This window comes from Lepidochelys kempii, chromosome 2, assembly GCF_965140265.1.
Source record: "Lepidochelys kempii isolate rLepKem1 chromosome 2, rLepKem1.hap2, whole genome shotgun sequence".
Lineage (NCBI taxonomy): Eukaryota > Metazoa > Chordata > Testudines > Cheloniidae > Lepidochelys > Lepidochelys kempii.
Window position 1 is genome coordinate 199,818,338 of NC_133257.1, and position 23,185 is coordinate 199,841,522.

At 38.8% G+C, this 23,185-nt stretch overlaps 1 protein-coding gene across 13 annotated transcripts in view; it reads left to right on the top strand.

Moving 5' to 3' along the window:
* THRB (thyroid hormone receptor beta) overlaps nt 1-23,185 on the top strand; it is a 296,012-nt gene that overhangs the window by 224,621 nt on the left and 48,206 nt on the right. Inside the window, exon 1 of one of the 13 annotated variants that reach the window (XM_073333481.1) lies at nt 10,565-11,578. The exons of 11 other annotated variants lie outside the window; for them this stretch is intronic. In XM_073333481.1, coding sequence (XP_073189582.1) covers nt 11,137-11,578 — 442 coding nt within the window. In that variant the 5' untranslated portion in view covers nt 10,565-11,136. Of the gene's footprint in view, nt 1-10,564; nt 11,579-21,461; nt 21,790-23,185 lie in introns of those variants that run through there. One more of the 13 variants, XM_073333480.1, reaches the window with a different exon arrangement.

Here is a 23,185-nt window from a genome sequence, read left to right on the forward strand (position 1 = left end):
TGTTGCGCCCACATACTGTTTGCTTTGGTAAAATAATTGATGGTTTGTCATCTGTTTGTTTTGTTTATTTTTAATGGCAGCATTTTTCTCTCTATATACAAACACCCATGCACACACACAAATATTGTAGCCTAGAATTTTCAAACCTGTGTGCCAAAAGCAGAACACTAAGACCATATTTAAGGTCCTAAATAAAGTAAGGCCTCTTATTAGGTGCCTAAATATGGACACAGAAACCTAACTGTAGGCTTCCAGAATTGAAAGTGTTGGTCCTAGAATCTAATTATAAGAACAAAGGTGTCTTCAAAGTGGACATAATTAATGAATGCAATGTTCATTAATCATTTCTAATTAGTTCATTACTAGATCACAGGCCCTGGTTCTCATGGGGGACTTCAATCATCCCGATATCTGCTGGGAGAGCAATACAGCAGTGCACAGACAATCCAGGAATTTTTTGGAAAGTGTAGGGGACAATTTCTTGGTGCAAGTCCTGGAGGAACCAACCAGGGGCAGAGCTCTTCTTGACCTGCTGCTCACAAACAGGGAAGAATTAGTAGGGGAAGCAAAAGTGGAACCTGCGAGGCAGTGACCATGAGATGGTTGAGTTCAGGATCCTAACACGAGGAAGAAAGGAGAACAGCAGAGTATGGACCCTGGACTTCAGAAAAGCAGACTTTGACTCCCTCGGGGAATGGATGGGCAGGATCCCCTGGGAGAATAGCATAAGGAGGAATGGAGTCGAGGAGAGCTGGCTGTATTTTAAAGAATCCTTATTGAGGTTGCAGGAACACAGCATCCCGATGTGTAGAAAGAATAGTAAATATGTCAGGCAACCAGCTTGGCTTAACAGTGAAATCCATGCTGATCTTAAGTGCAAAAAAGAAGCTTACAAGAAGTGGAAGATTGGACAAATGACCAGGGAGGAGTATAAAAATATTGCTCAGGCATGCAGGAACTTTTTCACTAGGAGGGTGATGAAGCACTGGAATGGGTTACCTAGGGAGGTGGTGGAATCTTCTTCCTTAGAGGTTTTTAAGGTCAGGCTTGACAAAGCCCTGGCTGGGATGGTTTAGTTGGGAACTGGTCCTGCTTTGAGCAGGGGGTTGGACTAGATGACCTCCTGAGGTCCCTTCCAACCCTCATATTCTATGGTTCTATTATTTTGTTATCTGTGTTCATCTGGTATTCTAACCACTGAATTGAAATAATATACCTTAAAAACTGGAGGCTCAGATTTTTCCCCTGCACTGTAGTTCCCATATCACTAAAGCCAGCATAACCTCAGTGGCGGATCTCAAGGAAAACCTACAACTGTAGGAAGTGATATTGGCAGTTCAGTAGGTAGCATGCTTCCTGTTCAGCCAGTAATGAACCAGGGAACCAGCACGCTGTTACTGGGTGTTGTACTGCTGGCAATGTTTACTTTCAGATGAGATCTCATACTGAACTCCTGACTTTTTGTGGTCATCAAAGATCCTATGACATTTTTCAAAACAGTAGTAGTGTTAACCCCAGTGTTTTGACCAAATTTTGCCTAAGTGAGATATTCTTTACTTTCATTTTTGATTATTCCTGACTTCCATGCTAACTCGTGGAATCAGAGAGATTGTATCATAATAATTCAGAAGCTTTAGAAAAGAAGCCAGCTCCTTGCAGTGAGTGATATTCCAGTCTGAGACTGGACAAAGGCAATCTGAATTAGTTGAATGACTCATGGCCAGAAAGCCGGGGCATAGGAGAAAAATCACTTCATTTTTCTCACAGCTGCAGTAAAGTATCATACAAATTTCTAAGACCACAGCGGATCAAGTTCAGATGTAGTTTTCTGCAAATGACACTTTTGCTTCTTCCTTTTACTTTGCTAAAGGTCCTTCAGCCTGTCACCAAGAATGAAAAGAGGCACCTAGTATACCTTTGACCATAGTATAAATGTAATAATAATGCATTAATATGGTGTGTCATTTTTTAAACTTCTTCCTCATGTGGATTTCATCTACCTCATGGAAATCTGAAAGAATCCAATAAAACTAACTTTTTATGTGCCTGGATTGTTTTATGGCAACTCTCCAGTTGTACTGCATATCATCACAGTTTGCCACTCCTTCCCATTTACCTCCATTTTTTCATTTATTTTTCCTTTAGTATTTTTTTCTTTCATCAGCTGTCACAAGACTACATATTCAGTCATTGAAATCTAGGTTGAAATCCTGGGCCCTAGGTCAATTGCAGAACTCCAGTTGACTTCATTGGGGCCAGAATTTCACTCCTCTTTGTCAAGTAGTGAGAGCATCAGACCCTGTGCTTCAGTACATGAGGCCGTTGCTGCTGGTTAACTTGCAAATGGGTTACCATATCCCTCTAGATATTATTTTCCTCTCATTCATTTTTCCCTGTAAGTAATTAGGAACTTCTGTTTACTTGAGCATCATCCTGCCCAAGTTCCTTAGGAGATATACATAGCTAACTTAATCCCCAGTATATCTGCACTGCAAATCGTAGCTGGCACTGATATAGTCCGTTAAAAAAGCAACTGCATGGGTTTGTACTGAAGAACTTGTTGTTTTATGATATCTGTCAACAACAACCAGATATAAAGGTAATACAGTATGTGCTGTACTTTTGGATAGGTCACAATGCCAGCTGTAGACTTTATCTTCAGCGTTTGTTCCACATTAATATGAACACCATTTGCAACAGTCACTGCTTCCAAAAATGAAATCTGTTTTTCCTGTCATGTAATTACCTTTAAGTGTAAGCCGCAATAAAAGGCTGTTGAGGCTGAGTATGATGTGAATTATGAAACTTTCCGCCACTGATCTTTGTGAAGGATTCTATTCTTTTTCAAGGACATTATCTTTCATTGTGTTCACTATTCGATTAAATGTAAGCAGTGAAAATTCTGCATTACATTCTGTATTAAAAGTTGTTGTATATTATAGGTGGAGCAGTAGTGATCCCTGTAGTTAAGGTAGGCGAACAGTTTTCATTGTAACTCTGTTTTCAGTTGCTTGTAACTTTGACAAACTTCTCTTATTCAAGCCAGAATTTCCCATACTTGGTCTCTGCTTACATATTATACTAGTGCCGTCAGATAATAGAGTTACTCCTTCAACTCAAGTCATAGAGGACTGTGACATGGATCTGATGGTCCTGAGTTCAGGCCCTGCTTTCAACCCACATGGACCCGGGGGGTGGCTCATTACCATTACACACAATGGAATTTCTTTGTTTTTTCAGTTTTCTTTTTTTAAACCTGAAGAAAATCCACTCCCCAAAACTGTTAAAAGAATGTTGTTAAAGTTGCAAAGTCTAGCTAGACCCTCCCCACTCACCAGATTGCAGAGCCGTGGCTCCAGCCCAAGCAGGAATGCCTACACTGCTATTTTTAGCCATATAGTTGGAGCCCCACAAGCCCAAGTCAGTTGCCCTGGGCTCTGACACTCACTGCCATGTTTTTTGTTTGGTTGGTGGTTTTTTTGTTTTTTGGTTGGTTGGTTAGTTGGTTGTTTTTTTGTAGTGTAGGCGTGCCCTTATTTTTCTCTACTGAAATACCAGAAGGCCCATGGAGGTGGCACCAGGCTATAGTCGTTTCATCACTAGATTAGAGATTTTTGTCTGTATTGAGTTTGACATTTTTATATGTATGAAAATTAGACTATAATTCACATATATACGCATATGCTTACATTTGTTATGTGGAAAACCATATGTACCTCTGGCCAATGAAGCGACAGAGCTGGTGTTATGCATAAAAAGCAGGTCTTTCTGTACTAGTTCTGCCCCTTCGCAAACATTAAACACAACAGATAGTTTAATATTCAGAAAACTCCAAGTAGGAAATTTCTTCATATTTCTTGGGGAAGGAAACATTACCAGGATGCCCTGTGGAAGAGAAAAAATGTTCTCTGAAGTGCAGCTCACAGGAAGAAAAGAAACTTCAACCTTGCTTGGAACAGACAGTTTTATCACTCATAGCAAATTAGAGCATAACACACATTAAAGCCTTCTACTGGTAAACTCCTTCTGCCCCAAGACATTAGTACATAAGATGAGTTGGGTTTTAGTTTTATTTTGCTTATTTGTTTTGTTTTTTCATTTTCCTAGTTCTTTAGTTGTGCCTTTCTTGTTTAAAAATCATCCAGATATACTGGATTGGGTCTATGCAAATCTAGCCTACTTGATCAACCTACCGTGTACCCTTCGTCATAATCCTGATTACATGTGCCTTAGCTGATCTCTCTGCTACCAACCTACTTTTGTGCCCTTAGATGCTTGTATATTTAGTGGGGGTTTTTTTTTGAAAAAACACCATTGCACTTGCTGCCCAGTTTATTATAAAATGTTCAAATCAGAGGAGGTAAGGCTGTGTAAAAGATTCACTGTTTTGAGTCATTTGTTTTCCAAGCAAATCAGTTAGATGCAAGAGAGAGACTAATCTATTTGTCTGCTGCAACTGCATTGTTCATGTCCGAGCAGAAACTGTGGTAGATTTTGAACTCCTTTTAGGTTTAAAATAATTTTTTTCAATGACAGCAGATTGCTGTGCAACAGTAAAAATAGCAATTCAATCTTGTGTGTGTATATATATATACCTAAGTCTGCATCTTACTCACCTCTTTTTACTAATTTGTGTTGTAATTGAGGGATTAGTATAAACAACGACCTCTCTGTGCATTACTGCTTTACCTATTTACTTGCAGCTCAGTTATGGCCTTTTGCTGAGGGAGCAGAGGAGGGAAGAAAATACCTGTACCACCAATGTGATATCGATGGAGTAAGATCTTTGGAGCAGGGACTGTTATTTACTATATGCTTGTACAGCACCTAGCACAATGGAACAATTTGGTTAACATCTGGTGCTCCCAAAATATAGATGTTTAATAGTCATCATCGTCGTCATAAAATGCCTGTATAAGGTGTAATGGGCTAGATCTTTAGTTGGTGTAGGATCTGGCTCTGTGTTTTAAGGGTCACTGTGAGGAGTGCATTGAAGAGCAGCTGCTGTTCAAACCATCCTGTACTCCTCCAATGCTTGTCAGTGCACAGGATCAAGACCATAGTCACACCCCTCAGCCCACCCTCAGAAACACCTCTTGGAGTCAGTACTCACTGATGGCAGCCTTGCCCCTCCCATTTACTGGTAGCAGCCATATTATGGTTCCTTACTGCCCAGATGCACCAAGGAGGAGGAAGGAGAATGTGGAAGCTTGCTGTGCCCTCTTCTCCACGAGCACACCCTTTAGTACCCATTAGTACATTGAAATAGAGAAATGGAAAAAATGTGAGTAGGTTTATTTAAGTTAATAAACAAATGAATGATGGCTGTAGTCACCTGGGCTTTGATAGCCCTGTATATATTGAAGTTCAAATAAAACTCTGTGTATAGCATCTGGTTTTATATATATATTTTCTGTTTACCTTCTTTCCTTGTTTTTTCCACCTTCACCTTTAGTCACAGATCCTGTTTGCAAATATTTGTAATGCCATTTACTTTGGGCTGTGTCCAGGAAAAAGCACCAAGAAAGCTCTGCAGATTCCCCAGGCTACAGATGTTGAAGCTAGTTCTTATTTCAAGGAAATACTCCTCCCCTTCAGTAGAGGGCAAAAGAATAGGGACTGTGGTAGTGCCTGGTCCCTGCATAAGGGCAGAAGGGAAGGAAAGCTCCTTGCAGCCACCCCTTCTTGCAGAGCTGTCCATGGACTCCAGCTCCGTCCAGTTTATCCTCAGTATCCCCCTCTTAGATATGTATGTGAATAGCAGTGTCCCCATTTTACAGAGGAATCTGAAGAGAGACATGAAGTGACTCACTCAGGGCACCACAAAGCTGGGAATACAATTCGATACATTCTGATAAGTTCACTCCTATGGGCCAGGCTGTATCTCATTTGGGCTGTTCATTAACAACCCCGCTAACTCCCTCCCAAAATGTGGTCACCAGACCAGACCCCATCCTAAGTAGGAGAGTGTGAGGAGGATGGCTTAGGCAGTGACAGTCTCCCTGTGAGAAGGTTTATCGGCGCCTCTGTTGCAGGTCCAGTTTGAGGAGCTTAGGAAGAAGGTGCAGAGACAAAACTATATTCTGCCAAGCATATTATAATGGAAGATTCACCATATCTGTGGAAACACCAGGCAAAAATTTTGTTTTGACCCTTCTGGGCCACTAACTGTAATTGGGGAAAGTGATTGTTGATTGCATAAAAAGGAAGAGTGGGCAATAATAGCTCTACCCTTACATCCCACTGACATCAAATTCTCATTGCACGCCCATTTGGACTGGGTGTCTAGACTTTCCATAGAAAAGGCAACTTTTTTATTTGATGGACTCTTCCCTAGCTGAGACTTTGTTTCCTCTTTAGGGAAATTTTACCCTTGGAGACATTCTTGATAGGAATCTGAGAAAATCCTTTGAACTCTTGACTGCTCAGGTAGCAGTAATTACTCATTATCAGTATATGCCATTATAACATCTCTGCAGTGACCAGATGAATCCTCCACCTAGACCATAAAAAGAGCTCTAGGCCAGAATTCCCAAACTGTGGGGCGCGCCCCCCTAGGGGGGCATGGAGGAACATTCAGAGGGGTACAGTGGGGCCCGAATCCAGTCCACACAGGATTCGGGGAGGGACCACCACCCAGCCCTGCTCCGCTCCCAGGACTGCTCCAGTCCCGGCCCCAGCTGCAGCCCCTGACGGCGCCGCACTCAGCCTCAACCCCTGGCTTGGGCTCCATTCCCAGTCCTGGCCCCAGACCTGCCCCCAGTTGCAGCCTGGCTCTGAGGAGTGGGGGAAGGACAGGGGTAAGGGAGGGTGCAACCCTGAAAAGTTTGGGACCCATGCTCTAGGCCCTCTTATTAAGCTCTGTTCACTTTGAAATAGGGCCTCTTTTTTATTTATGGTTCATCCCAAGATGCTTTCATGCTTTCTGCCCAGAGCATGGCCATTTTAACAATACCCGGAAGGGGATGCTGGTTCTTGTCTTATAACTGGGAACTTGGCATAACACTAACCTTGCTGTCCTCCCTTATCAAGGGTTATTTGTTTGGCATAACCCAGAATAAGAATTCACATAAATGTAGGAAGTTCACAATGTTCTCTTTATTGGAGGAAATGCTGCTGACAAATTAAGGCACAACATGTTGAAGAAAAGGGTGTAAGATAAATAATAATGTTCTGTAATGGTGAAATGAACCCACATTTTAACAAGCTAAACCGTAATGAAATATCGAAAAAGGCCACACCATAATAACATGGGAAAAGAAGACAAAATGAGTGATCCCTCTATGGTAGGTCCTTTCCCTTTGTAGAAATTTGGAAGTATGAGAAATGCCAACATGTTCATAAGAGAAGATAGACATATCAGGCCCGTTAAAAGATTATTACTAAATTAACTAATCCATACATTAAATATTTTCCCCAACACAGCAAGAGCCCATCTGTAATGGCTGCTCACTAGACTATATTCTGCAGCCTTGAATTAGCTTGTGCTTGGGGCACAACCTCCCCTGAAGTTAATAGGAGTTTTACCTTAGTAAATGTTGCAAGATTTGGCCCAGCAGCAACAGCAAAATTCTACTTCCTTTCTAACTGAACATTCACAGGCAAATTTTCAAACAGTCAGAGCCCAGGAGCAATACACAAAAATAAGGGTGCGGCTCCACAGCTGATTTTCATATACAGTTACTGTGCTGTGATTGACAAATGCAAATTTGGTATTTAGGCATGCAAACGGCCAGTTCGGTACCAAACACACACACAGTCATGGAATCATAATTGCTCTGTTTGCACATTGCTCTAGGGTTTTGTTGTTTTCAAAACCAGACTCTCATTGTGGGCCAGAAAGTAATGCCTTTGCCCATGCTGAGTAATAGCTTACTCCACAATAGTCCCGTTGATTTCAGTGGCACAGCTCATAGTGTAAAATGCTACTCAGTAAAAGTGAGGGTATCACAGACTGGCCTTATCTGTCAACAGCTAGCTGTAGACTAAACTCCTGATCATGCAAGTTGCTGCACCCTGGCACATCTTTGTGTCTGGGTAATCTCAACAACCAAAGAACCGTGCATAGAAATGATTTGAAAATGGTACATTATCTTACATGGAAAGCTTCCTGTTGTGATGTTAGTTATAACAAATCATTTTTTCAAAAGCTTTTATTTTAGAAATGAGATTTTTGAGATGCAAATTTCTTCAAGCAATTTTTCCCCTTTCATGTCTTTCTACACACAGTGGTCCAAATTTATTCATGGTCTAACTTCACTAAGGTTAATGGAGTTGCATTATGTAAGGATGTATTTGGCCTAGTATTTCCAATCAGCTGTATCGTGTTCTGTATTACGCTTTATTTTATGGAGAATCTGGGAATAGTTTCACCTTCCATCTTGAGCTATTCTCAGTGGCCTGCCTTCCATACTATTACTGCTTCTAGCTTCCAGTCTCTAGCCTGTTCACTAATATAGTTCAGCTGGGAATACACCTCTCCAATTTTGTTTTCTTTTTAATTTCTTTTGAGATTGCTGAATTAAGGCTGAATTCAAAGAAGTGTTGACAAAAGCTGAATGCAACAGCCATTAGGAGAGAACCACTGGCATCTCAGGAGCCTTAGTTAAGTAAAGAGGAACCTTACAACACTAAATAAACTGCAACCACCATGGACATCAGAATGAGACAATTTTCAAAGTTTATATGTCAAAAAAGAAAAGACCATTTTGATGCTGAGTTATGAAATCCGAAACTGCACAGACAAATTTCAAAGAATTACAAGCTCTGCTCACACAGCCGTTATAGCAACATTGCACATTTACAAGCTTGCAAGGCTACAAAGGTTAATATTCAAGTCTACAAGTCCTTGGGATGCTTCAGAAACACAAAGAGAAAAATATCTTTAATCTTTTTTTTAATTTAAAGACTTCTTTGACAATTCCTTGGTAAATTTAATAATACAGAGGTATTGAAAAGCATTCTCTCAGAACATCTCAGGTCTCTCCAACTGTGGTGGCTCAGTAGCCCACCTTTTTCCTTCTTGTTTATTTTTAAATGCACTTCAGAACTAAACTGGAGCCGCATGGTATATGGTAGAGTAACATGGTAGATGGACTTTTGTGTCAAAAATAATGTTGGTGAAAAAGACAGAAATTTAGTCTGAAAAGGTACAACTATTTAGCTTATGAATCTCAGTTTCAGTCCTTAAATCAACTACTAAGTTATGTAACTGATATTTTTTTCATGTTTTGTGAGGTTGCCAGGGTTGCAGTGGCCTGTTCGTGAAATATGAATAACAAAATATAAAAATATGTATGTGGGTCTGCGTATTTGTGTAGTCTTGCCAATTTTTGATCTTGTAATTGACATGGATATACAGTACTAGCCATACAGGGAGACCACTGGAAAGTGAAATTAATTTAACAGGTTGTATTTTTTGAGATTATGCAAGGAATTGTGGAAAACTGCATTACAACACATTGTTCCCTACAGTTTCCTGTATGGTAGGGCCTCAAAAATTTTCAGAATGTCCCTAGAAAGAGTTTATTTTCATATAGCTGCAAATAAGTGCATACAGATAGTGGTCATAACAAACACATCTTTTCCTTTAGATTATAACAAGTTTTGAAATTTACAAGGTGTAAACATGTTGAGAATATAAAAGCTGAAATATTTGTGTTTTAATATTTCAATTCTTATATATTTGTGTCTTAACATTTTCTGAATATCATGCGTCATACAAATGATGCCCTGTCATTGTACCTGCTCTTTGTGTGTTTTTTGGTCTAATGTGCTATAGTTACTGACAAAATCAAGTTTGAGCTATGGTGAGAACTATAGAGCTAGAAAAGGTACACAGGAGAAAACTGTATTTTAGTTTCTCCTACCTCAGACATAGTCACTACGTTGCTAGCCAGGTTCTGGTTTCAGAATACTTTTGTAGATAACAAATAGAGATACACAGAACAGAAAGAATGCAGCTTGATTTCCAAATACTAGGCTGAGTATGCATTGATAGCAATTAGAAAAGGATTGCTTTGAATTACAAATTGAGTAAATGTGATATTTGGGAATGAAATATATGGGAATAAGAACAAACATGAGATAACAGTATTTAATAGTCACTTTTCTGACCATACTCGCATTTTCAAGAGTCCTACAATAGCAATATTCCATTTACTAACGTATATAGAGATAACTTTCAGAACTTTTAACAATATGTCAAATCTGAAAATCTAATTCTCATAATTGTTTTAAAATGCTTTATTACCCACTTGTATAGTTAATATGCATCCAATTATTGATATGTATACAGAGAATTCTCTTGAGTGAAATTCCTGCAAAATTACCTGTTCAATCCATAAGAATAGCAGAATTTCATCATGATTAATGTAGCAATGAATATCAAATTGACATCCACTGATAATTACTTAAGATGTTCAGTACACGTTATAAACTATTTTACATTTTAATTTTGATTCATATAATCTAAAATATAAACATTTGTGAATATTTGGAACATCAGCTATGGAATGACATTACTGTAGAATCTAGCTGTGCTGTCCAGTAGTAAAAAGGAGTTATTTTTAGACATGTAGTTTTATGAACTGACAGTATTTAAATGTTTTATCTAAAACAAACACATTTCAGGACTGTTGTTAATTAAACATAATAATTGTTGCCTTGTTATTTATTATTATTTATGTATTTGTTATTTGCTTATGACCACAGTGTTAAAACTCACAAGATAAAATGTGTCTCTCTGATATTGCTCTGGTAACCTCAACTAGAGAAAGGTAGTGGTAGCAAGAGCGGAACTGCTAAGCGTGCCCACATAAGAATGTCATACTTAGGTAACAGAGTGTCCCTCAGGTCAGCCTACGCTAAGAGCAAAGTCAAGCAAGGCTGAATCCTTGATGTTTTGTGTTTTAAGTATCTGAAAATTGTACACGACCAGCCTCGACCCACAAGACCTCAAATGATCATATGAGCGAGGCAATAAATTGATGGTAACTTGCCCCGGGCCCATGTTCTAGTTGTGGTGTTGATGAAAGTTGCATCTAGTAGTAACCTGTGCGTGTAGATCCAGCTGTCTTTTCAGGCTTAATAGAGGGGGAAATCATTACATTTAATTGCACTGAAGGGAAACTGACTATGGTGGCTGAAAGTGCATGGCTGAAAAGCTCTGCATCTTATCAATGCGGTCAAGTGGAGATGCTTGTGAATACCACCAGATCAAGAGAATTGGGAAACCACTTGCTTTCCAAAACTCCACAGCTCAGCAAGATTTTGGCAATGCCAACAGTTTGTCAACCAGTGCTTATCAACCCTCCAAAAAATGGCCTTCCAGCCTGGGACGGGCTGGTACATCTTCGTGACAGACATCTACAAAATTCCATTTGTGATATAACAGAAAATCACTTGTGTAGGAAAAGACATTCCAGAAATGATATGCTGGGAAATGGACAGCAATCTTCACAGTTTCTACATGCTTCAGTTTGGACTAGCTCAATATTACATCCAGGTCATACAGAAGTGAATATTCAAGGCATGTCAAGTGCCCAGGAGTACGATAGAGAAGAAAAAAAATGTAAAGGTAATTAGAATTATTATTCAGAACATAACAAATATTTAAAAAGAAAAGAAGCCAGAGTGTCTGTGGAGTTGGTCAGGCTTTGGCCATAGATAACAGCTTTGTAATATGGGGCAATCTAGCTACAGATGTTTTTCATGGCAATAGTTGTGGCTTTCAGTTTATTCTGAGAGTATTTCATCTTTGTATGTTTTAATATATTTGTAAAGAGCTAAAGTGATGTACATTTTGAAATTTATTTTAAAAATTAATTTTGCTATATACAGTATATAACTAATTCCAGATGTCCCTTTAAAAAGGTTCCCCCCCCCTTGGTACCCTGACCAAAATTATTTCTTTTTGTGCCTGGACTTTGGTATAGTGAATATTGTTTTTCTTGAGCAGGCAGTAGTATTGAAAGTTCTGTTTTAGGACAGTCCTGTTTGTCCAAGCTAGAGCAGAGTTGCGAGGGAGGTGTTATGCCTTGTAAATGCGTAACTGTCACCACAAATTTGGTGTTTCTGTGGTTTATATTCCTTTTTAAATTGAATAAATAGTTTGTCAGTGCTCTTCTCTCAAAGAAATAAATATTTGTGCATTATGCTGTGAGAGAGGGACAACAAGTTCTTTTCTTTTACTTAAAGTCTTGCGTCACTCCAGAAGGAAAGATTATAGTGTCAGGAAGGATATCACCTCATGAAAAAGTTAAACTGGTCTAAGTACCTGATTTCTTTAGATTTAGCTGCTCTTTACCTCAGAATGCCTTCTAGCTAACAGATGTCAGGTGTTGATCGCTTTAACGTCTTACTAAGGGGCTGTCTGAAGTCTGCGGAATCCAGACAGCTCCATCAAGAGTTCTGTTAATTATGTTGTGTGTCAAACAGTTTTAATACAATTATCCGTTCTTCTTCATTTTTGAATGAAAATAACTTTTTACCTCAAAATTGTCTTGAAGGGAGAGAACTTGAAAAAAGTTGCACATTTTAAGTAGCAGTAGTTGCTTCATCAAGAGATAAGCTGTCTAATTAACTAATGTCTTTTAACAGTGTCTTCTGATTATGAGACATGAGGGGACTTAAGAAATTGGGTTGCCTGTGTCACAGGACTATAATTGTACTTACCAATGTTTGTTCAGTACTAGTCTTAAAAGTTTTCAAAAACTGTTGAAGAATTTGTCAGCAAACTATCAATAAGCAATTTATTTGTGACAAGACATGAGGACATCTTACACTGGAAATGAGCTATAAGGAGATAATCAAATAATGGCCAGGGTGAGCCTATAGAAAATTCTGGATTATGAAAAGAGACAACTTCATTCTTTGTAAACCAAATTTCTTCAAATTCACCAAGGGCACTTATTCTAACTGAGGACTAAGTTCATGACAAGTCTGAACCTTTCAGTATAAAATTAACTATTTTTAGGTAACCAAATAGAAAAAGGGATATTAAATCTTGGAATGAAAGACAAATCATATTGGTGTTTTATCTAAACCTTACTACAGTCTTGGTGGAATGTCATAACCAAAATGCTATACTTTAATAGGCCTTTGATTCCACTGAGATGCATGGCACTAACCACCAAATGCTTGGCACTAACCACCAAATGCTAATGTCAAAATGTGACAACCATGCGTAGTATTTGATATATGTACTTTGTAATATAGGAATTGGAGAGCCAGAACTAGGAACCTAATATGGTCGGCTGATATCTAGGCACATCAAACAGAGATTGCATCTGTCATTGGGTTGGCGTTTAAGAATTGGGTTTTTTTTCCTTTTAAAACTTGTTCTGTGATAAAAGTTTGTATTTTGAACAGTGTCCTGAGCCTCAAGCGTGGGATAGGTATAACTGTAATACAAAATAAAGAGTCAAGTAGATCAAAAACACACATTTTTTAAAAAAGTAGGGACTCATTACACCATATGGGCATAAATATAGGTGTATTTGGCAGAGACAGATATGGTTGAAACATTTTCTAGAGCCAGAGCCACACTAATAGATCTGCCAAAACAGAACAGTTGATGGTGTAAATTGTACTTTCTTTACAGTACACAAAGATCAACATTGTCCTGAATCAACTGTGCAGTATGAGACCACAGCGTGCAGGCAGTTTGCATTGTAATTTCTTCAAAGAGTAGTACAGAATAGTGGGTTTTGTCAGAACTGGCATAGAGAACGTATGCTGGCATTCTTTTAAAGGTAAAAGTACATCAAATTGGTGTGATTAATGAGTGACGTGTGGGTTAGTATTTTAAAATACAATACTGTGTTGTCACTCATAATCATATAAAGATGGCACAAAGAAAGGAATATAATGGCCATAATAACACAAAAGAAACAAAATGGATATAATTGTATTCAAAGGCCAGGAGATGATAATATTACTTTGTACAACAACACTAGAATTCTGAAATATATTGTAATCCTTCATGCTAAATGTTCAAATGTGCAAAAATGTATTTGACCACATAAATATTTTTCTCCATCAGTGTAGGGAAGGGCCAAAGACATCATAAGACCCTTCCCTATAGTCCTTAGGGGGATCCCCATCGAGTCCTGAATAATTCGTATGCTGTGTGATGTAATCCATATGATCTGGAGGATGGTGTGGATTGCACCCTCAGCAAATTTGCGGATGATACTAAACTAGGAGGAGTGGTAGATACACTGGAGGGCAGGGATAGGATACAGAGGGACCTAGACAAATTGGAGGATTGGGCCAAAAGAAATCTGATGAGGTTCAATAAGGATAAGTGCAGGGTCCTGCACTTAGGACAGAAGAACCCAATGCACAGCTACAGACTAGGGACCGAATGGCTAGGCAGCAGTTCTGCGGAAAAGGACTTCGGGGTGACAGTGGACGAGAAGCTGGATATGAGTCAGCAGTGTGCCCTTGTTGCCAAGAAGGCCAATGGCATTTTGGGATGTATAAGTAGGGGCATAGCGAGCAGATCGAGGGACGTGATCGTTCCCCTCTATTCGACATTGGTGAGGCCTCATCTGGAGTACTGTGTCCAGTTTTGGGCCCCACACTACAAGAAGGATGTGGATAAATTGGAGAGAGTCCAGCGAAGGGCAACAAAAATGATTAGGGGTCTGGAACACATGACTTATGAGGAGAGGCTGAGGGAACTGGGATTATTTAGTCTGCAGAAGAGAAGAATGAGGGGGGATTTGATAGCTGCTTTCAACTACCTGAGAGGTGGTTCCAGAGAGGATGTTTCTAGACTGTTCTCAGTGGTAGAAGAGGACAGGACAAGGAGTAATGGTGTCAAGTTGCAGTGGGGGAGGTTTAGGTTGGATATTAGGAAAAACTTTTTTCACTAGGAGGGTGGTGAAACACTGGAATGCGTTACCTAGGGAGGTGGTAGAATCTCCTTCCTTAGAAGTTTTTAAGGTCAGGCTTGACAAAGCCCTGGCTGGGATGATTTAATTGGGGATTGGTCCTGCTTTGAGCAGGGGGTTGGACTAGATGACCTCCTGAGGTCCCTTCCAACCGTGATATTCTATGATTCTATGATGGTGATTCAGAATGTTTTTAAAAAGAGGGATAGAGGTGTTGTGCAAAGAACTGAGATAACATAGACTATAGCCAGACACATTCAGTTTGCAAACAGTCAAGAGAATATAACTCTTCTGGGGAATAAGGCCCTCAAATAGTAAATTATACTCTACAGGTGTTGAATGTGTTTAATGGCTCTGCTTCTGCATGTGTCAGTGTTCTGGGTTGTCTTGGACACTGTGCTGATGAAATCATTGCCTAAGTAGGAACAATCACAGAAGTGTTTTGTGTTAATGTTTATGTAAGTTATTTTTTGTTGTTTTTATTCATGAATGAAAGAATCCAATATCCATTTAAACCAAAAAACCAAAATGCAGATACAATACACAAAAGAAATGGCTGAAGTAGAAATTGTGTGTGTTGTTTTCAACTCTGCTTCCAGACTCTTCGGGCCCAGTCCTGCGATACTTCCTTAGGTAATTAGTCCCATTCTGGGACCTGAGTGAGGACTGTTGGATCAGGCCCTAAGAGATTCAAATGAAAATGTTTCAGCAACATTTCAGTTCTAATAGTGATGTTAATTTTTGGCACTGTTTTATGATCTGATTTGTTTCCAGGGAAACAAGTGTCTGCAGGACTATCAACCTGAGTTTTATGTCGACAGCTAAAACACTAGCGTATTGCAAGTGGAGACACTCATGCCCCGGTACTTCTTGTCATTTTTTTGGGGTCAAAACAGGCCTTTTCCATTTGGGCCCTTTTTCACACTCTCCCTAGTCTTTTGTGACATGATTTCCTTGTGTTGCGGTAGTTACTCTCAGAAAAACAGTGCATATTCTGTAGCATAAGTATTATTGATATTATTACAAAAAACAAGTAAGATGAGACTTGACCTTAAAATAGAGAGAGACGTCTCTTAACAGAGTTCTCCATATCATGGCCATAGATTCTCTATCCTAGGGGTTATGTATTGGCACCAATCTCTCCATAGTGGTTTTTTATATCAAGTCTATTTATTTTCAGACAAGAAAGTTAAATTAAATGGGTGAGGAAAAGAGATGGGTGAAGGATAATTACTAAGAAGCTGATTGCCTCATTTGTCAAAACAAAATCACAAGGGGAAAGTATCTGCTGTTGAGGGTATTCACCACGTTACAGGATTGGGTTCTCAAGCTTCACCTCACATAGTTCCCTCCTCTCTCTAGGAAGAAGCACCTCATTCTGGAATCCCCAGGGAATTCTAAGTCTTCGTGCGAAATTCTGGCTGCTTCCCTGCAGATCCCAAAGCAGTAATGCATGGAGCCTGGCATGCCACACTGCAGCCTAACCTCCCACTTTTCCGCTTGCTTTTTGCTCCCCTCCATCAGTGTAAGGTTCATCCCGCCCTACAGATATTATACATCAAAAATATTCTGTCCTTTTTTTGATCATGTACCAAGCCCTTCCTTTCAGAGATGGAATCAGAACTGCATCTACCTTGGCACATTTAGGATCCATAATTCCTCACAACTGTAGCTTCACCGGTAGTAGCACCCATGGAGGCTGTAGTGTGGACAAGGCAGCCATTTTTACCACTGTCCCATGGATATTTCTGACTGGTGGTTTAAACACGGTAAGAACCAAACAGTGCCAGATAACTGTGCTTCAGTAAGCGAAAGACAAATTGCCAGGGTCAGACAACCCAGTGGTAAAAATGTCTGAATCCTGTCTACACTACAGCCTCCAAAGTTACGACCACTGGCTGGGTGTGATGGGGTTTACAGACCCCGCACTAAACCAGAGCAAGGCATGGCACAGTATTGGGGTAGGGAGGCCCCACCCTTCGGGGGTTGTGGGGCATGCTCCAGTTGGAGGGATAGTTTAAAAAGGGATGGACAGCCCAGGGAAAGGGCGGAAGGAGCTACAGGGTGCACCAGGAATGAGGCCGGTGCCTGGAGCTTTGGACAGTGTGACTATGACACTGGTAAGAATATGCTGGAAGCAGTGATCCAGATTCCTCCCACCCCCTCCTTTAGAGTTGGGAACCCACGAGAGGCCCCAAAGAGCAGGATGCCCCCATCCCCGGGGCAGACTAAACTGCTGCTACTAAGACTGTGACCACTCCCTAAAGGGAGAGACCCAGCAGGTATGTGACTTGGGATGGACCAACAAGTAGTCTGGACATTAAGCCCTGGGTTGGGACCTGGTGGATCAGGATAACCCGGGTCCCCCTTCCTTATTCCCGACTCCCCTCTATCATGACAGCCCTGAGGAGAAGGGAATCAAGAGGGACTGTTTCTTCCCGTATATGACCTGGCAGGGCCCCCTCCAGAACAGAGAGACTAAAAAGAACTATGGAACCATGGCCTGACCACTTGGCCAGGTGGCTTTTGGACTGACCCACTACACTGGGGAATGCAGGAACTAAATTTGTTGTGTAGATGCAGACCAGTGTGGCCCACAAGTTTCTTTGTTGTCTTGCAAATGAAACCTGGCCTCTCTGGCATGTCAGTCTCTCAGTGCAACAATCTGTTCTCTCTCAGTACAACAATCTGTTCTCTGACTCTAGGTGAGATTTTTCTTCCAATTGCTGGAGCACAGTTTTCAAAAATACATATATGTTATACATTATATATGACAGACCCAATACACAATAGGTAGTGCTAACCACCTAGATGTTGCATAAATCTTCAACAACACGCCTAGTCTTTCAGTTTGAATGGATGCGATTGCTCAGTTCCCCACTCCACACTAAATAAAAGGTTTAATTTCAAGTCTGTATCCCTTAAACTTTATCATATTTATTTTCTAATCTAAATTGGTCTGTTTCTGAACATGTATTGTTCAGGTCTTTCCCCCAAACTCACTTTAAAGAAAAGTGTTGGGGTGAAATCCTGACCCCATTGAAGTCTAAGATGTACTCAGATTGATTTCAGTGAAGCCAGGATTTCACTCTGGGTATATGAATATTGTAACAGTTACCAATGCACCATGTCAGTTAGTTTTCTCCATTTTTAAGAAATAAGTATCTGCTTGTTTTTCCGAGAATAATGAAAAACTTAAATTCCATGCAGATTTAGTCAAAGTAGGATTGACACTTACGTAATCTTTATCTTTACAACTTGCTAAATATAATTTAACTGAGATACACTTGTTAGTCTTTTCAGACTAAAACGTATTACTAACACACGCCTTTACTCAGAAGAGGTAGTAATTGCTTAGGGACAAATGTTGCCTCAGGATCTGAGTGGAGCTCGGATTCAGGCTCACTTTACTTGAAATTACAAAAGCATCTGATGGCAAAATTTATCCTTAACAATCTGTTGATTCTATATCCATGGTATATATGGAATAAAATACACACAATGTTACAGGTCTACCCAAGCTGATAGCAGGAAAGGTGTATTTGAAATGGCTCCTGTACAGACAGTAATAAAACTTTTCTGTCTTGACTAGATAAGCAAAAGACTATTTAAACTCTTTTTTAAAAGGTCAGTTCATGACTTCCTTGTTAGTACCAAACTAAACAGAATTAAATGGATTAGTGATATATGTGGTGATGGTATTTAAAATGACAATATTTTCAAAAAAAAATTAGACTGAACATTTGCTAATAATTAATTTCATAGTTCAGATTATGTCAAGCTTCTAATATATATAATTCGTTATTAAATTAAATAACTGAAGATTTATTCAGGTAAACAGTGCTTGAGACATACCAATGGATAACATTTGGACATTTGAGGAAAAAATATGCGTAGGTACCCTGAACAGTTATTCTGTAGTGTATAGTTTTCATCTTGTTGTGAGCTTTTACATAAATTCACGTTAGGGGTAATGGGAGTTGTGTGTGGCAATCAAAAGAAAATACCCTACTGCATGTATAGAATGGTTTGTTTCTTGGCAATGAGGGTACTGTATTCTCAGTAGATTAAAAGGTGTGTTTGTGTAACACATACAAACTAGTCACAAAGCCTGATATGTTTCATGTGTTTCGGCATAAATAAATAATTGCAAAGTTCTCTGGTCATTTTGTGTCAGTGATATTGTCAAAGAAGGAAACTGTGACAAGTACTAAAATATTTGTGCACTCATATCTGATCTTTACATACAATAAATCATAAAGGAAAAATAGTTCCCAAAATGTTTCCACCAAAATTTTTTTGATTGCTTTCTAATGTACATTTTCAGCTTGAGTTGTGGCCTTGGCTTCTTTTTGGTAAAGATGTTGCTTTTGTTCTCAAGGGCGAAGAGAAACTGGGCTTTTTTTGCCTTTAAAGAAATTAATAATATGGAGGAAAAACATCGAACACAAGCAAATCAACATAGTAATGTGTGGGGCTCACTTTTCAGTACCCTACTTAAAACACCCAAAAGGGGACTGATTTTCAGAAATTGCATCCATCCTTAAAAAAATCAGTCTATTTAAGGTGTCTCAAGTTAGACACCCAAAACCACTCATTAGTTTTGAAAACTTATGGCATAAATTCCAGCTAAATCCAAAATTACAATTGCAAAGTGTTTTTATAAAGCATATTACTGAAAGGTTAATTTTAAATTATATTTTGTTGAGTTTGAGACATTGAAAAACAGAGGACAGAGGTGTATGGTGTTTTGGAACTTATTTCTGAAGTTTTTAGTAAGCATTCCTTGCTCCAAAAGGAGTGTGTTGATGCTTTCCACGATGAGAGTTAACAGGGACAATTTCATTCCTGAAACAACTCTGTTGACTTCAGTTTTTGATTTATAGTTAGAAAAACAAATGTAAAGTAATCAGCGGGTGAAACAGAATGCATCAAATCTTGAGACGTGAAGAGCACCTGCCCTGGCGTCAGTGGGAGTTGATAGTGCTCTGCACTGCTCAGGATTTAGTGCTTTGGCCCATAATAAAATAGGTAAGTTGTGTCTGGAGGAAGAGGGAGTGTTCCTTTATGTACTCTTTAAATCTTTCTAAAATGTTCCATGAAACCAACTAAGGAACAATGTGTCCTCCTCAAGTCCCATTCTTTGGCCTTTCAAGAGTACTTTTTAAGACCCTCGGCCTCATTTCAGCAAGGTAGTTAGGCCCAGGTTTAAGTTCATGGCTGAAGGGGGGCCTTACTTCAGTTCATATTTAAGAGTGGTGAATATTGTTTAACATCAGTGAAACAATAACAGTAAGAAACAGTTTCTTCTTTAGTTAATATTGTTAATATTATTTTTGCTTCTCAATAACAAGAACTTAGTGATCCAATGAATAATACAATCGTGCTCCTGTTCTCACAAACATCTTGCTATATTGTAGCATGCCATTGAAGGAAAATTCTTTGTCTAGGGAAAAATAGAGACAACAGAAATTATTTTTGGTGTAAAGAAAAAGGGGGGAGAGAGATTAGATTAAAATGGGTGTACTAGTACTAGCATTTGAGGTGGTGAATTATTATAAAATCCTATAGTAACTCTGTTTCTGAACTCATGGTGTTACATGTTTATAACTTGAGTGTGTGAATAAAATGACTGGGGAAAGCCTGTAATCACACTCTATTTGCGACCAAATATACATTCAATACTTCATTACTGAAACATGCAAACAAGATGAATGAAATGTAACGGCAAACCAATTAGCTTATTTAAGCAGTATCCTATTTGCTGATCAAGACAAATTATTCTGAAGTTTCCCACCTGTTAAACTCAATAGAAATTACCTACCAAAATCACTGAAGTTTAAAAAAGGCTGCTTTCCTGTAAATGCATTAACAAGCAGCAGGGAGTTCATATATGTGTGTGAGGCGTGGGAGGTTCATGCAGATAATTCTGTAAAACAAAATCAATAAAGCTGATGACAGATCAAGATGCTAAAATTTGTAAAATTAGACTACTGTTTGGGTCAACAACACAGCACTATTGGATTTTCTATGGGTTAATGCTGAAAAACAGGATTATTGATTTTAGGATTTTCAGCATATCCCCTCTTAGGAGGTCTTTATAATGCTTCACACTTAAGTTGACAACTATAGTGACATAACTGTGTCCTTGCCTTAGTAATCATTGTCTAATCATATTGGAAGGGGCTGAAATGGTTTACAAATGATTATTTCTAACAAACAGTTGAGGGGGTTGTCTGGCCATAGCCGCCTTTGTCTGGTGGTCATTGCTACCTGTCTGCCATCTTCCCCAGGAATTACAATCACAGATTAAGACCTTTGACTGTCATAAATCTGCTTCCCAATATGTTTGATTGGCAGGGGAGCTCACAAGGCATCCCAATATAAATAGGATTTTAGCACACAAGGTGCTGCCCCAAAGTAAAACACACTGTTTTGCAATCGACTTTGTTGGCGTTGTTTATTCATTTCTCCTTTCCCATTCCATGTGTATGCATGTCTGTGTGTGCATGCATGCGTGTGTGTGTGAATGTAAAGTAGAAGCTGAGATCGGATAACAAAATGAGCTACTGTATGCAAGAAATATATGAAGTGCATCCTGCTGCTGGTAGCAATTGCTCCATGCAGTCTGCCGATTATTGCACATATATTGAAGATAGTCAGGGTTACAGCAGTTGTGATGCTCAGGTCCTGCACAATAACAACATATCTATGGAACAGGCCTGGGCGGTGAATCAGCCATATACCTGTAGTTACCCTGGAAACGTGTTTAAAAGCGAGTACTCTGGCATGGACATGGCCCTGAATCCGTACAACCAACTTGAATATTTCACAGAAGAAAAAGCTACTTTTTCTCAAGTGCAGTCGCCATCATACTCTCAGAAGAAAGGTAGGGGCAATTTATTTAAATAACCACACAAAAAGATCTGGTTTTGTTTTTTTGTTTTGCTTTAAACTTGCAGTTGCATCCGTTGGCTCAGATACATCTGTGAATGTGAAGGCTGCCTGTTCAAAATTGAAAGCAGCAGCAGGTTGCTAGGTGATTGAAAGATTTTCTGTGAATGATGGGGATTTCCAAGCACTTTTTTCTTAATTGTAAAAGCCATTTTCAAATATATCGCTAGTTCTGTGTATCGCATGCTCATTATGTTCATTTACCGTATTTTATCAGACTTAATGAGAAAGTTTCCCTTGCAAGATGTGTTTACTGTGTGTCCTTCAGTTTGGATGTGCTTCATATTTTCTGGTTATATAAAAATAATTTGTGTTTTTCCTTGACATCTTTAAATGTAAATAGTGTTTAATTACTAAGTAGCTCCATATCAAATAGAATTTGTTGAAACTAGAACTGTAAATGTTCATTAAAAAAATTAATGATTTAATTTAATATAATTGATGTGCTTAAAATGAAAAGCTGAAAAGCATGTAGTTTCTAATTATTTAAGGCAGTAAAGACTGGAAATTCAAGAATAAAAGATAATGCCATAATGATACTTTATTTTCCCCTCCAAAAAGTTGGTCTAATCAAAATGTTTGTAGAATATAATCCAATTGTAATATCCATTCCCCGTCGGGTTAAATCACTGTTCATTTTTAAATTTTCCGTAACATTGCTTTATAGAATTTCCCCTGTTGTTTTTAAATGGATAAAATATGTATAATTTTTCAAAAAGAACCCAGAATATTAGCAACTGTGTGCAAATATTTTAACCTTATGCATTGTATTTGAAGTTAGCTTAAAACTTGATGCAGGCATTTTAGAAATATACATTAAATATATCTGCATTAAGATATATTTCACTTAGTCTAATTAAAGAATATAAGGACAATATCATTTGTATCAACATGGTGCCCTTCAGTTGTTAAGACTTGTGTGCAATTAATCAAAAGCCTAGTGAAGCTGATGTAACTAGCTAGGGAACAGACACTATTTTCTATTTTAAAGTGGCTCTGTAACGAAAAGTAGTCTGTTTCATCTTATTAGGAACACTGAAAACCCTATAGGAAATATTCGTTAGAACTTGGTGCAATAAATCTGTCACTTCAGTAGAAAAAATACCTCTGTACTGTATTTCAAATCTAGGGAAAAAAACCCAAGAGAACGTGATCATATTAAAGATTAAATAGTGCATGTTTTTCTACTTGTAACATTTTAAAGGTCTTTTAAACTAGGTGGTTTTAAGTGATAAATTTGCAACTTTGTTGTAGACTTTGTTCATATCTTTCTCTTTAGCAGTAAGATACTAGTCATGATGAATTTATCATATAAAATAGCGATTTGCCAC